Source organism: Centroberyx affinis, unplaced genomic scaffold, assembly GCF_046629955.1.
Source record: "Centroberyx affinis isolate AG114_WGS23_722 - 3 ecotype Tasmania unplaced genomic scaffold, CSIRO-AGI_Caff_v1 ptg003880l_1, whole genome shotgun sequence".
Taxonomy (NCBI): domain Eukaryota; kingdom Metazoa; phylum Chordata; class Actinopteri; order Beryciformes; family Berycidae; genus Centroberyx; species Centroberyx affinis.
In genome coordinates this window covers 42,017-64,141 of record NW_027281721.1, presented here as the reverse complement: position 1 = coordinate 64,141, position 22,125 = coordinate 42,017, and the positions used below count along the sequence as shown (strand labels likewise).

Here is a 22,125-nt window from a genome sequence, read left to right as displayed (position 1 = left end):
CTAACACTCACACACACACACACACACACACACACACACACACACACACAGTCTTCCCCAGTTGTGCTTGTGTTTGTTTCTCACACGCTGATGACTCACCATGGCGTGCCTCGAAAAAACCACAGCAAATTCCTCTCTCTCTCTCTCTCTCTCTCTCTCTCTCTCTCTGTCTATCTATATCTCTCCACCCCTCCCCTCCCCTCCTCTCTCTCTCTCTCTCTCTCTCTCTCTTTGAAGCTGCCACACTGCTCTCCAGGCTGTGTTGTGTAAGACGGGACAGTGTTGCAAGCTGACTTGTGTCTTCACATGCAGACTGTGATTCATCTGGATCTTTGGAACTTTTTTTAGTTGGATCTTCTCTCAAACTGAAACTCATTTTCTCTAAAGAGAGAAAGAGAGAGAGAGAGAGAGAGGCTCAGAGGGAGAGAGAGAGAGAGAGAGAGAGAGAGAGACAGAGAGAGAGAGAGAGAGAGAGAGAGAGAGACAGAGAGAGAGAGAGAGACAAAAACACACAAAAAACACAAAAAAACACACAAAATGTAAAACTCTGAAAAGAAATTTACATTTCAAAACCACAAGGGTTTTATTTGTGCTCAAACGACACACACACACACACACACACACACACACACACACACACACACACACACACACACACACACACACCATCATATGATCAGATCTGCACTTTGATGGAAAACTTGAATGAAGAGTTTTCCTCATTCTCTGTCTCTCTCAAACAACAACAAAACAGTTTGGTACGTAAAGTTTTCTACAGACAGAACACAGAGGAGAAGAACATGGAGAACATGGAGAACATGGAGAACATGGAGAACATGGAGAACATGGAGAACATGGAGAACAGGAGAGAAAAACAAAACAATAGGATCCTGCTTCCTGTCCTGGGTTTCTGTCTGTCAGGAACTCATCAGTATGACAGATAATATCCTCCTCCTCCTCCTCCTCTTCCCCCTGCTCCTCTTCCTCCTCCTCCTCTTCCCCCTGCTCCTCTTCCTCTTCCTCCTGCTCCTCTTCCTCCTCATCCTCTTCCTCCTCATCCTCTTCCTCCTGCTCCTCTTCCTCCTCATCCTCTTCCTCCTCTTCCTCCTGCTCCTCTTCCTCCTCATCCTCTTCCTCCTGCTCCTCTTCCTCCTCATCCTCTTCCTCCTCCTCCTCTTCCTCCTGCTCCTCTTCCTCCTCATCATCTTCCTCCTCCTCCTCTTCCTCCTCCTCTTCCTCCTGCTCCTCTTCCTCCTCATCCTCTTCCTCCTCCTCCTCCTCCTCTTCCTCCTCCTCCTCTGCCTCTCTCCTTTCATCTCCAAGACAAGAGAGTGACCTTTGACCGTCTGCACTGATCTGTAACTGAACAGTTTCTCAGCTGGTGTTTGAGCCTGTGACGAGTCAAAATGGCCGACTGCTTCTTTCAGTGGAGCATTTTGGATGCCAGGGCTTCCCATAGTTAGGATTGTTGTGTTTAGTGTTTTGCAAAAAAGTGATTTAGAATTGCAGTCTGAGGGAAAAGCAGAACATGTTGTTGTATTTTTGCAGAACTGGTTTCAGGGTTTGGGACAGGAGTGTCAGGTTTCTGTTTCAGTTTCAGAGTCAGAAAACCTGACAGAACACTGACAGCAGAGTCTGGACTGTTTTGGTATCAGCAGAAAGGGTCAGAGTGAGAGCTCCCTGCTTTTTCCTACTCTCAGCTAGAAGGGAATTATCAGCACAGTTGGAACACGTCTTTGACCAATCAGATTTCTTGGATGAGCTCCCTGCTGTATGATGGTGGACTGAGGCCTCCTGTCTCTCCAGGTGACTGCTGGCTGTTGGCGGCCATCGCCTCTCTGACCCTGAACGAAGATGTGATGGCCAGAGTCGTTCCCACCGACCAGGGATTTGGTGACGACTACGCCGGCATCTTTCACTTCCAGGTAACACACAGCTACAGCAGGCTGGTTCAGACTCACAGTGACTCACATCCAAACACTTTCATAAAGAGTGACTCGACTATTATTTGTTACATTTTACATGCAGATATAACAGAGTGTCATCAGCATAAAGGTGTAGAATAAGCACTGTTAAGCTGAAAATAATGAAGTGAAAATGTATGATACTGTATGTTTGTGGATGATATGTCCAAGTGGAAACATATAAATGGAGAATAAGAAGGGGCCCAACGCTGAACCCTGTGGGACTCCTCATGTGAAGACTGCTGAGGATGAGGACGACTCTGACAGAAGACTTTGAACCAGAGCAGATCTTTATCCCCGAGACCGACCCGACCCAGAGTCTCAGGCCAGCTGATGAAACGATCGACAGTATCAGAGCCGCACTGAGATGTAAAATAATCTAGAGGGAAACTGACACCAGATTGGAACTTCTCAGAAATATTAGTTTGAGTCATACAGGGTATCAGTTGGATTGAGACGACTTTTTCTGAGACTGTTTCTTGAGAAGAGGTTGAATCATTGCATGTTTAAAACTAAAAGCAGTGGGCAGAGAGCTGATGATGAGAAAATGCTTGCACTGCCTGAAATGAATAGAAACTATTTAGGAGCAGCATCAGTGGACAGGTGGAGGACTTCAAGAACAAGAATAAGAATTCAAACTCTGAGAGATTCTCAAAGTAAATCTCTTCAGTATGTTTCATGTTGTTTTCCTCTCTGTCTCTTCCAGTTCTGGCAGTTCGGGGAGTGGGTGGACGTCGTCATCGACGACCGGCTGCCGGTCAAAGATGGAGAGCTGATGTTCGTCCACTCAGCGGAGGGCAGGGAGTTCTGGAGCGCTCTGCTGGAGAAGGCCTACGCCAAGTAAGACCGCCTCCGCCATCTTGATTTGAACTGTTCACACGGTCTTCTGCTGCCTCTGCTGTCTGTAAAGGATCTTTTTACTGAGTATTGAGACAGTAGGAAGAGAGAGTAGGGGAAGGATGGATGGAGGCATATTTTTAGGGGGCGACCAAAGTGATCCATCAGAAAACAGAGTTATTGATGATAGATTTGTGTGTGTTGGTTTGTTCTGAGTGCCAACATGGTGGCGAGGCAGAAGAGCAGAACAGAGCTGCTTGATAGAAACAGAAGAAACAGACTGTACAGTATAAATCCAATAAGAAACTGATCTGGAAACCTCCAGTCATCCCAACGCTCCACCAGGCTTCCTCTGTTTCATCTTTGTTTCGGTCGGACCGTCGTCTCTGTGTTCGCCGCTAGTTTTGACAATACAAACGTAGGAACGATCTGATTGGCTGAACGGACGCTGACGAGTCCGTCCGTCCAGAAAAAGTTCAGCTGGTTGAACTTTCTGTCAAAACAGATGGAAATCTGACAGACGGAGCGTCATCAGTCCGTCTGACAACAGACAGACAACAGACAGCTGCCAGTGGAGATGAACTGGAATGAAAGCACAGGAACAGACAATAGATCAGTCTGGCCGCACCCTGAACCTTTATCTCCATTACTACTTACCATTTGTTCAGGGAAAGTTTCCAGAGCTCCAGGCTGTTTTCCAGCTCTGCCTCGCTTCACATTGTTACAGTTAAACTCATTCACAGTGGAGCAGCTTGAGGAAGTTACCTCAGTGGTGTTATTGAAGTAGAGAGCGTTACTCCTCCTTCCCTTAAAGGTTGAACTTTTCTCTCTGCTCTTCCTAAGCAGCAGTCAGGCGCTCTCCATCCGCCCTGCAGCTGCTCCACACTGACTTCATGTAAATTAGGGCCGGGTGATAATTCAATATTATCGTTTATCGTCTTTCAGTGGAATCATATTGTGATGATATGAAGATATTTTAATATCGTGACACATTCCTGCTGTCTGAATTGATGATGACAAGCAAATTTGACTTAAAAACTCTGATAAAATGAGGTATGGTAGGAATATTATTTGAAAATTTCAGTTTTGTTTGACATCACACCTAACATCACCATTCGGTCCAATGAGATGAACATTAATTTGATTATTTAACGCGATTTTGCATACATGAACCATATCGTGATATATATTGATATCGAGAAAAATCCTTATGATTATCGTGATATTGATTTCAACCATATCGCCCAGCCCTAATGTAAATCTACTGATGAGCGGCTGCACTGGTGCGTCTGTGGGTTCGGTGCCTTGCTCGAGGGCTCCTCTACCGTAGTTACTGACAGAGCGGAGACTCTGCCGGTCCCGAGTCCCGGGGATTCAGACCGGCGACCCTCAGGTCACGAGCTAACCCGCGCCGCGCTGTCCCGTGTGCCGCAGGGTGAACGGCTGCTACGAGGCTTTGTCCGGCGGCTCCACCACCGAGGGCTTCGAGGATTTCACCGGCGGCATCGCGGAGAACTTCGACCTGCAGCGCCCCCCCGCCAACATGTTCCAGATCATCACCAAGGCTCTGGAGGCCGGAGCGCTGCTGGGCTGCTCCATCGACGTGAGTCTGCAGGGGGAGGGGAACCGAGCGGCCGGTCGGGTCTGGTCCAGGGTCAGTCTGACTGAGCCGGTTCTGTCTCTGTGTTTCTATTGGTGCAGATCACCAGCGCCGCCGACTCCGAGGCCGTCACTCGCCAGAAGCTGGTGAAAGGCCACGCCTACTCTCTGACCGGCGCTGTGGAGGTAACGCCGCTTCCTGTCCCCTGTGGTAACCATGGAAACAGAGCAGACATGCAGTGTATAGGAGCAATCACACACTGTGGTGTTATATTATAATGTGACATACTGATACTGTGTTGTTATATCACACTGTGACACTCTGTGTTGTTATATATATATATCCTTTATTTAACTAGGAAGTCACATTGAGATTAAAACCTCTTTTACAAGTGAGACCCAGCCAAGGCAGGGTCAAACAGCAAAAAGACAGTGATCATGAAAAGTTGAGTTTTGTTTTCAACATTAATGAAAACTGTTGCAGCCTGCTTACATCTTATAAATCTTACTGATATTTGACATTTTGTGGCAATCAATAACAAGCCTCCTAAATGAACAACAAGTAAATATTTAGTAAAAAAAAAGTCAAGTCCTTTCGAGTCATCTGTCTCAAGTCTAAATCAAGTCTCAAGTCATGAATACCAAGTCAAATTCAAGTCGAGTCTTTTATCAATGTTAGTCAAGCAAGTCTCAAGTCCTCAAATTTGTGACTCGAGTCAAGTCATGTGACTCGAGTCAAGTCATGTGACTCGAGTGCCCCACCTCTGCATAATACAGTGCATAAACAAAAACAAGGCAGCAATATTTAGTCATGTGTTTGTTAGTTGAAGCAGCTGCAGCTAACAGTGACCACTTCCATTATTCTGAGTTTAAAATCATTTAAAGAGAAAAGGGACTCAAGCTTGAGATTGGCCTGCAAATCGTTCCAGGACCAAGAACCGAGTAGAACAGGCCTGATCTGCCAGCCTCTGTTCTGCTAGAAGACTTTAAACTGAAGCCATTTGTGCGACCTCAGATTATGACTGTTGCTGTGTGATAATGTTCCTCCAGCTGGCTGCGGATCAGTTTGACCCAGTTGTTTGTTGCAGGTGAACTATCGGGGCCGCAAGGAGAAGCTGGTGCGGATGAGGAACCCCTGGGGTCAGGTGGAGTGGACCGGAGCCTGGAGCGACGGGTAACCAGTCCGACCGCAACACTCCACCACACACACACACACACACACACACAGCTAAGAAAGTAATAATTAGTAATAATAATAATGATTATTTTTATTCTATCGTCTTCCTGCAGGTCGTCTGAGTGGAACTACGTGGAGGGAGAGTGTCCTCACGCCAACTCAGAGGACGGAGAGTTCTGGTTGGTGGAGCTTCTTTAATAGAAAGTAGATAGATACATCCTGATCCAGGGAGGTCAGAGGACAGGGGTCAGAGGTCAGAGGTCAGAGGTCGGGGTGGGGGTTGAACCCGGGTTCAGCGGTTGAAATTTATATTTCCACTTTACAGTCTAGTCATTTCTGTGACTCTCTTCCACTGAGCTCAGCAGCAGAACCGGTTTCTGTAGGGTTAGGGTTAGGGTTACAGGCAGCCAACAGTAAGGAGGTCAGAGGTCAGAGGTCAGAGGTCACAGTGTCCTCCCAGTGTCAGACAGACAGGGGGTTTGCAGAGTGAGAGGTCTTCACCGTGCTCCTCTCTGTGCAGGATGTCGTTCAGCGAGTTCCTGCGGCACTACTCCCGTATCGAGGTCTGCACCCTGACCCCGGACACCCTGACCGACGACTCCGTGAAGCACTGGAGCGTCAGCAAGTTCGACGGCAGCTGGAGGAGAGGATCCACCGCCGGGGGCTGCAGGAACCACCCCTGTGAGTACTACTGCAGTACTACTGCAATACTACTGCAGTACTACTATACTAATACTACTGCTGCAGGAACCACCCCTGTGAGTACTACTGCAGTACTACTGCAGTACTGTAGTACTACTGCAGTACTACTAATACTACTAATACTACTGCTGCTGGAACCACCCCTGTGAGTACTACTGCAGTACTACTGCAATACTACTGCAGTACTACTAATACTACTAATACTACTGCTGCTGGAACCACCCCTGTGAGTACTACTGCAGTACTACTGCAGTACTACTAATACTACTAATACTACTGCTGCTGGAACCACCCCTGTGAGTACTACTGCAGTACTACTGCAATACTACTGCAGTACTACTAATACTACTAATACTACTGCTGCAGGAACCACCCCTGTGAGTACTACTGCAGTACTACTGCAATACTACTGCAGTACTACTAATACTACTAATACTACTGCTGCTGGAACCACCCCTGTGAGTACTACTGCAGTACTACTGCAATACTACTGCAGTACTACTAATACTACTAATACTACTGCTGCTGGAACCACCCCTGTGAGTACTACTGCAGTACTACTGCAGTACTACTATACTAATACTACTGCTGCAGGAACCACCCCTGTGAGTACTACTGCACTACTACTGCAGTACTACTGTAGTACTACTAATACTACTACTTTTATTGATACTAGTACTACTACACTTAATGGTAATTCTAATAAATAAAACAATAAAACAAAGCAATAGAACATAACAAATAAAAAACAATAAAAATATCTGATAAGATATCTGTTGTATTTCTGAATAAAACAGAAACACAACAGAACAAAACAAATAAGTAAAAACAAATGATGTCACATCCTGTCAGTAGCTGTATTGTGGAAGTGATGTAACAGATGACGGTGTTCCAGCCTGAGCTGCTTCCAGGGTCAGACGGCACACCGCTGACCTTTGACCTTCTGTAAAGAGCTGCCGTCTCTCTCTGCCAGACACGTTCTGGATGAATCCTCAGTTTGTGATCAAGCTGGAGGAGGAGGACGACGACCCGGAGGACGGCGAGGTGGGCTGCAGCTTCGTGGTCGGTCTGATCCAGAAGAACCGCAGGAAGCTGCGGAAGGCGGGAGAAGACATGCACACCGTCGGCTTCGCCATCTACGAGGTGAGAGGGAGAACCGGCAGGATGGAAATGATAATAATAAGTGGTCAGTTTGCAGCGCATCATGCCTCCTCCGCTTCTTTACCATCCTTAAAAAACACCTGACACACCGAGTCTGCGGTGACCCTGACGCTCTGACGCTCTGTACGACTCCGAGTCGATTCCAAAAAGAATCGATTCTTCGATTCTCAGGTGTTTGTTCGACTCCTTTTCTGTCCTGAGTGGAGTCGACAGTGGAGTCGGTTCCACTCAGGACAGAAAAGGAGCCGAATCCTTTCTGCTGATTCTGATAAGTGAAAAACTGCTGTAGTGTCTTTTGCTATGTACTTAATGAATATTGGGTTTTTGTCTAATCGACTCCTCAATTCCCGATACTTGGAATGGGAGTTTCAAAAGAATTCCAAAGTTTCTGGAATGGAGCAGCTGTAGCTGGTAGCATTGTACACACAGACAAATAAAGGTTCTAACTGGAACCAAAAGTGGTTCTTCAGAGTGATGACATAGAAGAACCATTTCTGGTTCCACAAAGAACCTTTCAAGAACCTTTTAAATATGGTTCTTTGGGTAAAAGGTTCTTAATTCATAGTTATTGGATGGTGGCTAATGGCATAAATGTGGAACTTAACCAAACCCCTCCATAGTTTGATAAACAAAAACACAATGCAGCAGAAATGGTTCTTTAAAGAACCTTGGTCTGAAAGGTTCGTTGTGGAACCAGAAATGGTTCTTCTGTGGCATCACTCCGAGGAACCATTTTCGGTTCCAGTTCGCACCTTTATCCCTCTGTGTGAAATGTCTAAACAGAGTTTGGCCAAGCTCGCGGTTTCGGGGCGACGGTTGCTAAGCAACGCTCCGCCTCAGACTGAGCAGGAGTCCTGCTAGCAGCCGACGCTAATTACATTCAGGCTAGTGTTAGCTTGTTGCTAGCAAAATTATTGTTATGACTCGAAAGCGGTTACAGAATTCAGTGGACCCAGTTCCATGTGACTGAGAAGACTGTGGAAGCCCGTTCCCACCACTCAGTAAAATAAAAAACGACTCAATTGTGTTTTTTTCTTGCAATTCTGACTTTATTTCTCAGAATTCTGACTTTTTTGTTGCGCAAAAAAAAAAAAGCCAGAATTGTGAGATATAAAGTCAGAATTGAGTCATTTTTTGTTTTATTGAGTGGGAGGAATGGGCTTCCATAGAAACCCATTCATTTCCCCATAGGGAAATCACTTCAGATCCACAAATCTGTCTTTGGACAAACTGACTCCTGAAATAGCAGACTTACAAAGTTTATTACAACACTAGAACAGCCGCTTCGCTCCAGATGAAAACTAAAGTCAGTTAGTTTCAGCGTTCCTCCTTCAGTTTATTTAAGGCTTGTCTCCCTCCACAGCTTGTTAGCATAGTTAGCATAGTTAGCATTCCTCCCTGACACCAAAGGGCCGCTGCTGAGGCTCCAGGCTGTTCTGCTCTTTGGTTCTCAATGAAGAACGCTAACAAGACATTTAACAAGACAGAGAAACTGAAACACAAACATAGAAATTCAAAACACTGAAAAGCCTTTATTGGTCATTTTAAAAAGGCTTTAATTTAACCCACACTGAGGTTAGACCGATCCATCAGGCTGGATATGGATGGAGGTCAGGAGGAGCCTCTCCTGCCTGAAGCAGCTGCTGACACTAACAGAGTTTTAGTGTCATGATGCTCTGAATGTTTCTGAAGCTTTTCCTCCCTGATGAGAAGAAAAGTGCAGGAAACACTGAACACTGGGGAATTTTTTGGCATGAAAATGGTCAAATTTAAGATACAGCAGAAAATATCAGTAGCCAGCAGCTTCCATACAGAAACCAACAAAACGTCTCTGTCCTCTTCTGTGAACTAATATAGAACTGGTTTCCACAATGCTGCTACTGTTTGGCACAGAAACACAGCTAAATTATATTAATTAGTTATTAATTTTCCCAAATTTCCCCACAGGGATTAATTAAGTGATATCTTATTTTATCTTATATTAAATGATCAAAGTCTTCCTTTAAACATCTCTTTAAATCTAAAACTTTGTTTGTTCTGTCTTGTCTGTCTTCAGGTTCCACCACAGGTGAGCTCTGGACCCACAGCCTCTGAAGGTTAAAGGTCAAAGGTTGACAAACACACTTCCTTCTTTATTCAAGTGTCATTGTTGCAGCTGAACAGCCTTCGCTCAGCGGCTCCGGACAGGATGGAAGATAGGAAATGTTATTCCAAAATGACAGAATAAAGTTAGTAAAAAGAGGTTTTGCTAGATCAGTGTTTTCCTCTCGGCTGTAGACCGGCTCAGCTGTCTGGATTTATTTTGTATTGGTGCGATTTGGAAAAGTAAGAACTTCCCTCTGTAACAGTTTGTTGTTGATCTAGTTGGAGCCAACTGGCAGGAGCCAGCAGTGTTATTTGACCAGGAGTTGAACGGCCAAAGAGTTTTAGGAAGTGGTGTTTTTCCAAAATGGATGTAGAGAGAAACTGCACACAGGAGACTCCAGGAGAAAAAAACCAGGAGAGAAACCTGGAGTTTTACTCTGCTCAACATAAAGTCCTGTTCTCCAGGCAAAGGCTAATGTCAGTGATGTTTGACGACGTTAGCTAGCTAGTTAGCATAGAACATTAGCAACTGGAAGTGCAAATTTACTTTTCAAAAGTATTTTAACCGTTTACCACACAGTGTTTTGGTAGATTTAAGGTTATGATGCTGAAATTTAACTTCAGTATATTTTGAGGATTATAAACATGTTAACAGTAATACAGTGTAGTGTTTACATGTTAACAGTGTTTACAGTGTTTACATGTTAACAGTGTTGACATGTTTACATGTTAACAGTGTTTACAGTGTTTACATGTTAACAGTGTTGACATGTTTACAGTGTTTACATGTTAACAGTGTTTACATGTTAACAGTGTTAACAGTGTTTACGTGTTTACAGTGTTTACATGTTTACATGTTAACAGTGTTTACATGTTAACAGTGTTTACATGTTTACAGTGTTTACATGTTTACAGTGTTTACATGTTAACAGTGTTTACATGTTAACAGTGTTAACAGTGTTTACGTGTTTACAGTGTTTACATGTTTACATGTTAACAGTGTTTACATGTTAACAGTGTTTACATGTTTACAGTGTTTACATGTTTACAGTGTTTACAGTGTTTACATGTTAACAGTGTTTACATGTTTACAGTGTTTACATGTTTACAGTGTTTACATGTTAACAGTGTTTACAGTGTTTACATGTTAACAGTGTTTACAGTGTTTACATGTTAACAGTGTTAACAGTGTTTACGTGTTTACAGTGTTTACATGTTTACATGTTTACATGTTAACAGTGTTTACATGTTAACAGTGTTTACATGTTTACAGTGTTTACATGTTAACAGTGTTTACATGTTTACAGTGTTTACAGTGTTTACATGTTTACAGTGTTTACATGTTTACAGTGTTTACATGTTAACAGTGTTTACAGTGTTTACATGTTTACAGTGTTTACATGTTAACAGTGTTTACATGTTTACAGTGTTTACATGTTAACAGTGTTTACGTGTTTACAGTGTTTACAGTGTTTACATGTTAACAGTGTTTACAGTGTTTACATGTTTACAGTGTTTACATGTTAACAGTGTTTACATGTTTACAGTCTTTACTGTAAGTTTCCTGCTTGAGGTGGATCCTTTACATTTGTCCTAGTTGGAAATCAGAATTTGTGACTCAGGACAGTAGCTGGGGAATATAAAGATAAAGGTCGCTGCTCTCTGATTGGCTGCTTCCCCGTCAGTTCCACGGACAGAGGGAGGTTCACCTGGATAAGAACTACTTCATGAGCCACGCCCAGACGGCCCGCTCCGAAACCTTCATCAACCTGCGGGAGGTGAGCACACGCTTCAAGCTGCCGCCCGGAGAGTACCTGATCGTCCCGTCCACCTTCGACCCGCACCTGAACGGAGACTTCTGCATCCGCGTGTTCTCCGAGAAGCAGACCGAGACCCAGTAAGACCACTGCTGTGTGTGTGTGTGTGTGTGTGTGTGTGTGTGTGTGTGTGTGTGTGTGTGCATCAGTGGGCTTGTACATGTATGTTAATGTGTTCCTCCAGTGTTTATAATGTGTCAATAATCCTCTGTCTGTCAGACCCTGTGACGACCCGGTCAACGCTGAGCTGGATGATGTAAGTAACAATAATGATGATAATAATAATAATAATAATAATAATAATAATAATAATAATAATAATAATAATCATGTAATAACCTTTAATGAATTGAGTATTTATCACAACAGAGTTACAAAGTGTTTTACAGGATGAATAAACTACAACAGACTGAACAACTAGAGAGTTTTTACAATGTATAAATACCATGCTGCAGTACTACAGTATCAATACTACAGTACCAGTACTACAGCATCAGTACTACAGTGTCAGTACTACAGCATCAGTACTACAGTATCAGTACTACAGCATCAGTACTACAGCATCAGTACTACAGTATCAGTACAGTATCAGTACTACAGAGTCAGTACTACAGCATCAGTGCTACAGCATCAGTACTACGGTATCAATACAGTATCAGTACTACAGCATCAGTACTACAGCATCAGTACTACAGTATCAGTACAGTATCAGTACTACAGCATCAGTACTACAGCATCAGTACTACAATATCAGTACAGTATCAGTACTACAGAGTCAGTACTACAGTATCAGTACAGTATCAGTACTACAGAGTCAGTACTACAGTATCAGTACAGTATCAGTACTACAGAGTCAGTACTACAGTATCAGTACAGTATCAGTACTACAGAGTCAGTACTACAGTATCAGTACAGTATCAGTACTACAGAGTCAGTACTACAGCATCAGTACTACAGTATCAGTACTACAGCATCAGTACTACAGTATCAGTACAGTATCAGTACTACAGAGTCAGTACTACAGCATCAGTACAGCATCAGTACTACAGTATCAGTACAGTATCAGTACTACAGAGTCAGTACTACAGCATCAGTACAGCATCAGTACTACAGTATCAGTAGTACAGCATCAGTACTACAGTACCAGTACCGACAGCCTCCTCTCTTCTTCTGTGGTCAGGAAGTGGTTTCTGATGAGGAAGTGGATGCTGGATTCAGAGGATTGTTCAGCAAGCTGGCTGGAGACGTGAGTACAGAAGACTGGAGTTATTTTGCTATAATTGTCTCAGAATTGTGTCTCTGAATTTTTATAAAACTTGTAGATTACTGGAGTATGAAGAGTAATACAAGAGAAAGGATCATGTGACTCCGGTCAGCAGTTGAAGCTGCGGACAGAAGGAGGATTTCTCTCAGATCTGTTTGAGAGAAAGAACTTCTCCAGCAGGCTTTTGTCTTCGCTCATACATGAAGTTTTTTTTTTTAACTTCTTTTTATTTCCTTTTATCAAGTCAATCATACAGTACAGTCACATGTTCAGACAGCACAGACATAAATGTCTTAGGGGGCAGTCCATGGATTTCGGTATCCTCTCAACGTCCATAATAGATCCATTCTCAGAAAACAGAGATGAATAGTGACATTCGTCCACAAATACATAGAAAACAGATAAATATACATTATAAAAAATAAAAAAAAGTGTTCATCTTTAAATGAGGAGAAAAAAAACCCACAGGAATTGTTTCACTATCTCTTAGATCCCATCAATTGAAAAAATATGAAATAACTGGGGACCATTTAGTCAAGAACACATCTGTTTTTAATTCTGTTTTCCACGTGGTAAACATCCTTAACTCTCTCCCTCCACTGTGTTACTCAGCCAGGAGACTGTGATTATCTTCTTAGCAATCAGCAGAAGACTCTCAGTATTAATGTCTGGTTGTTGTCTTCTACATCTTCTGGTAATATTCCTACTAAATAGTAAGATGGTTCTAAGGGCAGTTCTATATCTAAACATTTTTTAATTTCATTTTGTATGTTTTGCCAGTATTCTGCCAATTTTGGACAGTCCATACATGAAGTTTTGAATAGGAAAATATCGCTAAAAGATCGCCTGAGAGAGAAATGAATATGACATCACCGGAGGAGGAGTGGAGGAGGGGTTGGAAACACATGCAGAAAATCTGAAGCACAAATGACTGAATATAAAATGTTAAACAGAAGCTCCTCTGGTCACATGCTGGCACTGTAAAGCAGAACAGAGCTGCAACGATTAATCAATTAACCGATGAATCGATTAGTTGTCAAATATTAAATTAATCGCCAACCATTTTGATAATGGATTAGTCGGTTTGAGTAATTTTTTAAGAAAAATAAGTCAAAATTCTCTGATTCCAGCTTCTTAAATGTGAATATTTTCTGGTTTCTTTCCTCCTCTATGACAGTAAACTGAATATCTTTGGGTTGTGGACAAAACAAGACATTTGAGGACGTCATCTTGGGCTTTGGGAAACACTGATCCACATTTTTCACCATTTTCTGACATTTTATAGACCAAACAACTAATCGATTAATCGAGAAAATAATCAACAGATTAATTGACGATGAAAATAATCGTTAGTTGCAGCCCTAAAGCAGATCACATAACGCTGGTCTGATCCCAAACCTGAAGAGTATTGGAGGAAGGTTTGGCAGTAGGTTTGGGTGTAACCACAGTGAGTTAGAGGACACGTTCATCTTGTTAGGCTTTCGTTTGCCAGATAATGTTAAAAATTTGTGTTCCTAGGAAAAATGTTAATCCTTAGACACCGGAAAGAAGAAGAATGACCCTCAGCTGCAAAATGGATGAAATAAATCCAGCTGAGGGAGAGTTGGCTGATTCACAGAGGAAAAGAAAAGAGTTTGAGCAGTTAAATGCTTTGAAAATAAAGGTGTTTTACTCTGGTTTCATGTGTGTTTCAGGACATGGAGATCTCTGCGGCGGAGCTGAAGACCATCCTGAACAAGATCGTGGCCAAACGTAAGTCTGCCGGTCTCCTCAGCCGGTCTGTCCGGTGGAAACTCTGAGCGCTTCAGCTTCTGTCTGTCGTTCACAGGGACTGACATCAAGACCGACGGCTTCAGCATGGAAACCTGCAGGATCATGGTGAACCTGATGGACGTATCCTTCACTGGGCCGGCCTGGACTGAAACATCATGAATCACCTTAAACCTTAAAGCCAGACTGGCTGAGGCTTGTTGTGATCGGTTTCCAGATCGCTACGAAACAGTAAAGAAGCACAGATCCTCCTCAGACCCACCCCGCATTTCACAGGAAAACACCACAGAAAACACTACAGATGGTCAGATCTCCATTATATCACCACAGAAGCACAAATATCTTAAATGATCAACTCACCAGGGTCTTCACTGTTGTTGATGAATCCATCTGCACTGATGCAAGTTTTAGATGCAACACATTGTAGGATGATGATCTATCTGGTTTTGAATTATCACTTGTCTTTAGAAAATTGCGTCTGTTATTGAATTACCTGCTGACAAAAGGTCGACGCCCAGGCCCTTGTGTGTGTGTGTGTGTGTGTGTGTGTGTGTGTGTGTGTGTGTGTGTGTGTGTGTGTGTGTGTCTGTGTGTGTGTGTGTGTGTGTGTGTGTGTGTCTGTGTGTGTGTGTGCGTGTGTGTGTGTGTGTGTGTGTGTGTGTGTGTGCCAACTGTAGTTCACCTGTCCAGATGTTATGATCGAGCGATCGATCCTTAACTGCTCAGAAGGACAGTGGGAACGGGAAGCTCGGCCTCGGAGAGTTCGCCACGCTCTGGAAGAAGGTGCAGAAATACCTGGTAAGACCTGACCTCTGACCTCTGACCTCTGACCTCTGACCTCTGACCTCTGACCTGTGACCTCTGACCTCTGACCTCTGACCTCTGATGACCTGCTCAGAGGTTCCTGTTAAGATTTTGTTAACAGGATTGTTAACAATTGTTGTTGTTTTTTTATTGTTGTTTAATTTGTTTTAATCCATTTACTTTAGGTAAAGCCCTTTGAGTTGCATTCTATGAATGGTGCAATAAAAATAATTAATATAATAGTAATATTATTATTATTAAGATGCAGTCTGACAGGGAGGATGATGGGATGTATGGCGGCAAGAATCCAAAAGAAATTGAACATTTTTTTTCAGATTGCAGGTTGGACTGCAGCAATCTCCAAATCATCTAATTTAAAATTGAAAAAAGACAAAACAAAAATAATAAATAAATAATTTTATATTTTTTTAATATAATACTTTATATAGTTTGTTATAATAATGTATAATAAAACACAAATCTCAATATGTTCCCCCTTGAATATTTGCAGAATTGAGATTTCAGACTAAAACTTTACACACACAAAACACTGGTGACAAAACTCAGCTGTGCAGAAGACAGAAGAAACATGAAGGAAATAAGAAGAAATCATCCAGAGGAAATCTGTCTGTTCTGAAACTAAACAAACTGTAGGAAAATCTTTCTCATGAATCTCCTTCATGTTGCTCTCACAATATGAAATGACTTTTATGTCAATATCAAACAGAAGGGAAACTGTCCAGGTTACTGTGTTGAGAAGTGGATGGATTGATTAATTCTGTCTGTATATTGATTCTGTCTGTCTGTATTAATCCTGTCTGTGGTCTTGTCTGTAGTCGATATATAAGAAGAACGACACTGACAACTCGGGGACGATGAGCACACCGGAGATGAGGATCGCCTTGAAGGACGCAGGTCAGTTCAGTTCTCCTCTCTCTCTCTGCTGGGACCTCTGACCTCTGACCTCTGACCTGTGTAATTGCTAAAAAAACAAAAAAACCTCTTTCTCTGCCTCTCTGCCTCTCTGCCTCGTGGTTCCTCTGTCCTGTTGGAACAGATCTTAGCTTCATGACTCTTACGCTTGTTGTTCTCTCCTGTCTGCCAAATGGGAAACTGTAATTGACCTCTGACCTCCTGACTGTTGGCTGCTTGTAATGTTTCTGAACCAGTAGCTGAAGCGGAGTCATTCCAATGTTCCCCAGTTCTAGGGTTAGAGACCTTCAAAATCAAATAAAATGATAACCATTGGTTTTGTTGTGTTTATATAGCTGTTTTGAAGCCTTGTTCCAATAAAAAAAACTGGATAATATTTATGAAATATTTTAACTTCAAACGGGTCAAATTTGACCCGAACACAATAGGAGGGTTAATGTGTGTTAACAGAATATTGAACTGGGGAACTTAGGACCTTGGGAACATAGGACCTTGGGAACATAGGACCTTGGGAACATAGGACCTTGGGAACATACGACCTTGGGAACATAGGACCTTGGGAACATAGGACCCTGGGAACATAGGACCTTGGGATAGGACCATGGGAACATAGATACGCTCCCACTGTAGCAGACTGAAAACAGATGGTAGTTTTAGTTCTCTAGAGGCTTTCATCACTGACAGATCTTTCTGTTTCTGTTGTCAGACGACTGCAAAACTATAAAAAATAGATTTGACCGAGGGTCACAAAATGCTAACAGCACAGAAACTACCATTAGCCTTGGTTAGCTAGTTAGCATTTTGTGACCCTCAATCAAATCTCTTTTTTATAGTTGTGCAGTCGTCAGAAACAGAAACATCTGTCAGTGTCAAACATCATGTTGAAACTCTAAATCAGAGTCACAGACAGAGTTATGGGCGACAGTTTGCTGCCAATAATGAGAACCGATCTTTACCCTGCTGAAGTACGGCGGCCATGTTGGAGAAAAGGGCCTATAATTTCTCTGGAAGCAGAAATAATCTGATTGGTTGAGTTAAACCTCAGTGGGTGGAGCCAAAGAACCACAGTTTTTCAGCGTGAAAGTTAGCTAACTGCAAACTTTAATGGTAAAGAAGGAACTCTGGTCAAAATATAAATAAAATGTCATGTCCATGACTTTTTTTTTCCATTCAGTCAGCTCAGCAGCTAGCTAGCTTACCTAGATAGCTACAGGCTAGTGTGGCTATAACTCAGTATAGTAGATTGTATTGTTTCAGTTAGCAGCAGAGCGCTAGGCTTCATAATATTAGTTTCCTCCTCTCTTTCCTCTTGTCTTCTTCACTGAGCTTCAGTCTGATGTTACTGAGACAGAGAAACTGTCTCTTTGGTTCCGCCCACTGAGGTTTAACTCAACCAATCAGATTATTTCTGCCTCAGAGAAATGATTATAGAAATAAACCTACAATCTGTTTTCAGTCTGCTTCAAAACCACAAGACAGAGTCAACATTTTTAGTGACCACTGTATAGTAAATCATAGAGGAAAGAGAAACGTTTCAGAGCTGCATGTTAGTCAGCTGAGGCTTTTAATCAGAGCGAATTACAACTGAGAGGAATGAGTCTGACTCATGTTTGTTCAGACTGACTCAGGAGGAAAAGTTTTCAGAGGAAGCCGGTCAGTGGGCAGCAGACCCGCCCAAACATCTCAGGAATGAGGAAAACATTTATTTTCTCGCTGATGCCCGTGTGCCGGGTCCCAGAGGCTCATGAGACACACAGGGACTCTTTACTAAAGAAAAGCACCGTGTTGTTTTTTCTGCTGTGTGGCGACAGAGCCAGTGAACCCAAACAAGAGAAAAGTCAAGTCAAGTTGAAACCCGTGTCTCTGGTTCCTGTGCCCACTAACATCTCTTCTTCTCTGCTCTTCACCTCACTCCCTGTGTTTCTAAAACTTGCTGTTTCTCCACTGTGCTGCAGCTGCTGCCTGGAGACACATGGTGATAAAAACCTTCTGTCTTTATTGACTGATAGACTGACTGGATGGTACGTGCTGCTGGACTGCAGCAGTAGAAGAAGAAGTAGAAGAAGAAGAAGAAGTAGTAGTAGTAGTAGTAGTAGTAGTAGTAGTAGTAGTAGAAGAAGATGAACAAGTGGTAGTAGTAGAAGAAGAAGTAGTTGTAGTAGTAGTAGCAGCAGAAGTAGTAGTAGAAGAAGAAGTAGTAGTGGAAGTAGAAGAAGAAGTGGTAGTAGTAGTAGTAATAGAAGAAGAAGGGGTAGTAGTAGTAGTAGTAGTAGTAGTAGTAGTAGAAGTAGTAGAAGAAGAACAAGTGGTAGTAGTAGAAGAAGAAGTAGTTGTAGTAGTAGTAGCAGCAGAAGTAGTAGTAGAAGAAGAAGTAGTGGAAGTAATAGAAGAAGAAGTGGTAGTAGTAGTAGTAATAGAAGAAGAAGGGGGAGTAGTAGTAGTAATAGAAGAAGAAGGGGGAGTAGTAGTAGTAGTAGTAGAAGAACAAGTGGTAGTAGTAGAAGAAGAAGTAGTTGTAGTAGTAGCAGCAGAAGTAGTAGTAGAAGAAGAGGTAGTAGTAGTAGTAGTAGTAGTAGTGATAGAAGAAGAAGTAGTAGTAGTAGAAGAACAAGTGGTAGTAGTAGAAGAAGAAGTAGTTGTAGTAGTAGTAGTAGTAGTAGTAGCAGCAGAAGTAGTAGTAGAAGAAGAAGTAGTAGTAGTAATAGAAGACGAAGTAGTAGTAGAAGAAGAAGAAGTAGTAGTAGTAGTAGTAGTAGAAGAAGAAGTAGTTGTAGTAGTAGCAGCAGAAGTAGTAGTAGTAGAAGAAGAAGTACTAGTGGTAGTAATAGAAGACGAAGTGGTAGTAGGAGTAGAAGAAGAAGTACTAGTAGTAGTAGTAGTAGTAGTAGAAGAAGAAGAAGTGGTAGTAGTACAAGAAGAAGTAGTTGTAGTAGTAGAAGAAGAAGTAGTTGTAGTAGTAGTAGCAGCAGAAGTAGTACAAGAAGTACTAGTAGAAGAAGTAGTAGGAGTAGTAGTAGAAGAAGAAGAATTATTTGTAGTAGTACAAGAACAAGTAGTAGGAGTAGTAGTAGAACTAGAGCAGTAGTAGTAGTAAAATTAGTAGTAGTAGAAGTAGTCGTATCAGCAAAATCAGTATCAGTATCAGTAGTAGTAGTAGTAGTAGTAGTAGTAGTACCCATACAAAACTTGTACTGTAAATTGAAGTGTATTTTTAAGCTATTCGTTTAATTTTAAGTGTTCATTATTTTGTAATTATGTAATTATTTTGTCTAAAAATGACTAAATAGTTCCACTTTTTAGTTTATTAAACCATATTTTAAATTAACTTTACCTTATATCTGTATACTTTTACTTTACTTGAGGTTGACTCAAACACTAAACACAAATACTAAACGTGTACTAACGTATATCTGAACGTCTTGTGACTTGGACCACTTTTATGTTTATTAAAGTATTACTTCTAGTGTCATTAAAAGTACAAGTACATGCCTAAGTATACTATTCTCAAGTGTATCTTTTACAAGTACAACAAAAGTAAAATGAAAGTATACTCTCTTATTTTTAGTTTTAAGATAAAGTTGTTTTTTATCAGGGTAGTAGTGTGTAGCTGTACCATGTGTGTCAGTGTGTACTGCAGTACACACTGCAGTACTGACACAGTACTGCAGTGTGTACTGCAGTACTGTCAGTCGTCAGTAACAGTGCTCCCTGTCTGTCTCCAGGCTTCACGCTCAACAACACCATCTACCAGATGCTGGTGGCCCGATACGCCGATCCAGACATGACCATCGACTTCGACAACTTCGTGGCCTGCCTGATGCGCCTGGAGATGATGTTCAGTGAGTCCACCAAACATCATGAACTAACAGCCAGTCCTCCAGCAGACTGAGCCACAGTTAGGTTCAGATCTCTGGGTCTGAAGTAGGGCTGAAACTTCATCAGAAACTCAAAGCTGTGATCTCTCTTCCTCCTCAGGACTCTTCAAGAAGGTCGACCCACATGACAGTGGATCCATAGAGCTGGACTTCCACCAGGTCAGAGCCTGAGATAAGACTCACACTGATACTGGGCTGTTAGTAGCAGGAGCAGTAAGATAAGTTAAGATAAGATAAGATAAGATAAGAGAAGATAAGATAAGATAAGGTAAGTTAAGATAAGATAAGATAAGATAAGATAAGATAAGATAAGATAAGTTAAGATAAGATAAGATAAGATAAGATAAGATAAGATAAGATAAGTTAAGATAAGATAAGATAAGATAAGATAAGATAAGATAGCACTTTATTGATCCCCTTGGGGAAATTCAGGTGCTAGTAGTAGCAATAGCAGCAGAAGTAGTAGTAGTAGCAGTAGTAGAAGCAGTTGTAGTAGCAGTAGTAGTAGTAGTAGTAGCAGTAGTAGTAGTAGTAGTAGCAGTAGCAGTAGCAGTAGTAGCAGTAGTAGTAGCAGTAGTAGCAGTAGTAGTAGTAGTAGTAGTAGTAGTAGCAGTAGCAGTAGTAGTAGTAGTAGTAGCAGAAGTAGTAGTAGAAGTAGTAGTAGCAGTAGCAGTAGCAGTAGTAGTAGTAGCAGTAGTAGAAGCAGTAGTAGTAGCAGTAGTAGCAGTAGTAGTAGTACTAGCAGTAGTAGAAGCAGTAGTAGTAGCAGTAGTAGTAGCAGTAGTAGCAGTAGTAGTAGTACTAGCAGTAGTAGAAGCAGTAGTAGTAGCAGTAGTAGCAGTAGTAGTAGTACTAGCAGTAGTAGAAGCAGTAGTAGTAGCAGTAGTAGTAGCAGTAGTAGTAGCAGTAGTAGCAGAAGTAGTAGTAGTAGTAGTAGTAGTAGTACTAGCAGTAGTAGAAGCAGTAGTAGTAGCAGTAGTAGTAGTAGTAATATTTTCTTGGGTTTCAGTGGAGAGTTTTATTGTCCCCTGATCCTCTAAATGTTTCCACCCTGACAGTCAGGAATACATTTCTGGGTGAAACACTGAACTCTTTTTACTTTTTACTGATGTTGGCAGTGAGATTCTTGGTCAAATATCAGTTTCAATCCAAAAGCTTAGTATCTATTTCAGAAAGTCAGATCAGTGGAACCTGTGAAGCTCAGGCTCAGTGTTGATATGATGATGATAATGATGATGGTGATGATGATGATGATGAAGAGCAGCAGATGAACCTGTTGGTCTGTTGTCTTCCTGCAGTGGCTGTCCTTCGCCATGATCTGATGCTCCGCCCACTCCGCCCGCCTCAGTGTTCTGCAGCTCAGCGTCTTCCTGTTTACAGCACCGCTTCCTGTCCTCTTCTTCATGGGTTTTATTTGAGGCCTGTCACGGTGTTTTGTATTTTTCTGTAAGTAATCTCACGCAGCCTCTCCTCCGTCTCAAACTAACGAGGTCTGGAGAACTTCTGCTCAGAAAACGTTGGATCGGAGACCATGTGGATCCAGAGGAGCCGTCTGATTGGCTCAGAGTCTGAAAACACGGCAGTCTGGTTTGTTTTTCTGTCCAGTAGAAACTAGTTTCCTTCTCAGTTCATCTGCTGATAAAAACAGATGAAAAGTTCATCAGTCTGTTTGTTCTCACATCAGACTGATGGATGAACCTTCACAGCTTCTCAGCTCCACAACAAGACGGAACGGCTGTTTACATTTCATTTATCAAACATGGCCGACAGCCTGCGATGCATTATGGGAGAGAGAAATGTATAGTTTCTGTACTGCTATGTACTGCTTCAGTTTGTCCCGTCGGAGTCGGAGGTCTGGCTGTGTGACATCACTGTGACATCACTCTGCTGCCTGACGGCCTCTGACTGATTTTATATAAATGAATCCAATAAATTCCATGTTGTCCACAAACCTTTGAACAGAGCGCTGTGTGTTTTGTGCACCACTCATATTAGACTGAGCCTATGATCAATCAATCAATCAATCAATCAATCAATCAATCAATCAATCCATCAATCCATCAGCCTATGTATCTGTCTATCAGTTGTTTTCAAAAGCAGACTGTTGTTATTTTTATGTATTAAATTATTATATTAT

General features: G+C 42.1%; 1 protein-coding gene across 1 annotated transcript; it reads left to right on the top strand.

Annotated features, from left to right (window-relative positions):
* Positions 1-818: 818 nt before the first annotated feature.
* capn2b (calpain 2, (m/II) large subunit b) lies at positions 819-21,939 on the top strand. Its single transcript, XM_071541450.1, has 20 exons — positions 819-906; positions 1,807-1,925; positions 2,671-2,804; positions 4,236-4,404; positions 4,503-4,586; positions 5,489-5,574; positions 5,691-5,756; positions 6,098-6,258; positions 7,253-7,422; positions 9,497-9,508; positions 11,211-11,422; positions 11,562-11,598; positions 12,523-12,588; positions 14,301-14,358; positions 14,435-14,499; positions 15,103-15,174; positions 16,017-16,095; positions 19,836-19,952; positions 20,089-20,147; positions 21,287-21,939. The coding sequence occupies exons 1-20, from the start codon at positions 819-821 to the stop codon at positions 21,308-21,310; spliced, it is 1,878 nt and encodes a 625-aa protein (XP_071397551.1). The 3' UTR covers positions 21,311-21,939.
* Positions 21,940-22,125: the final 186 nt, after the last annotated feature.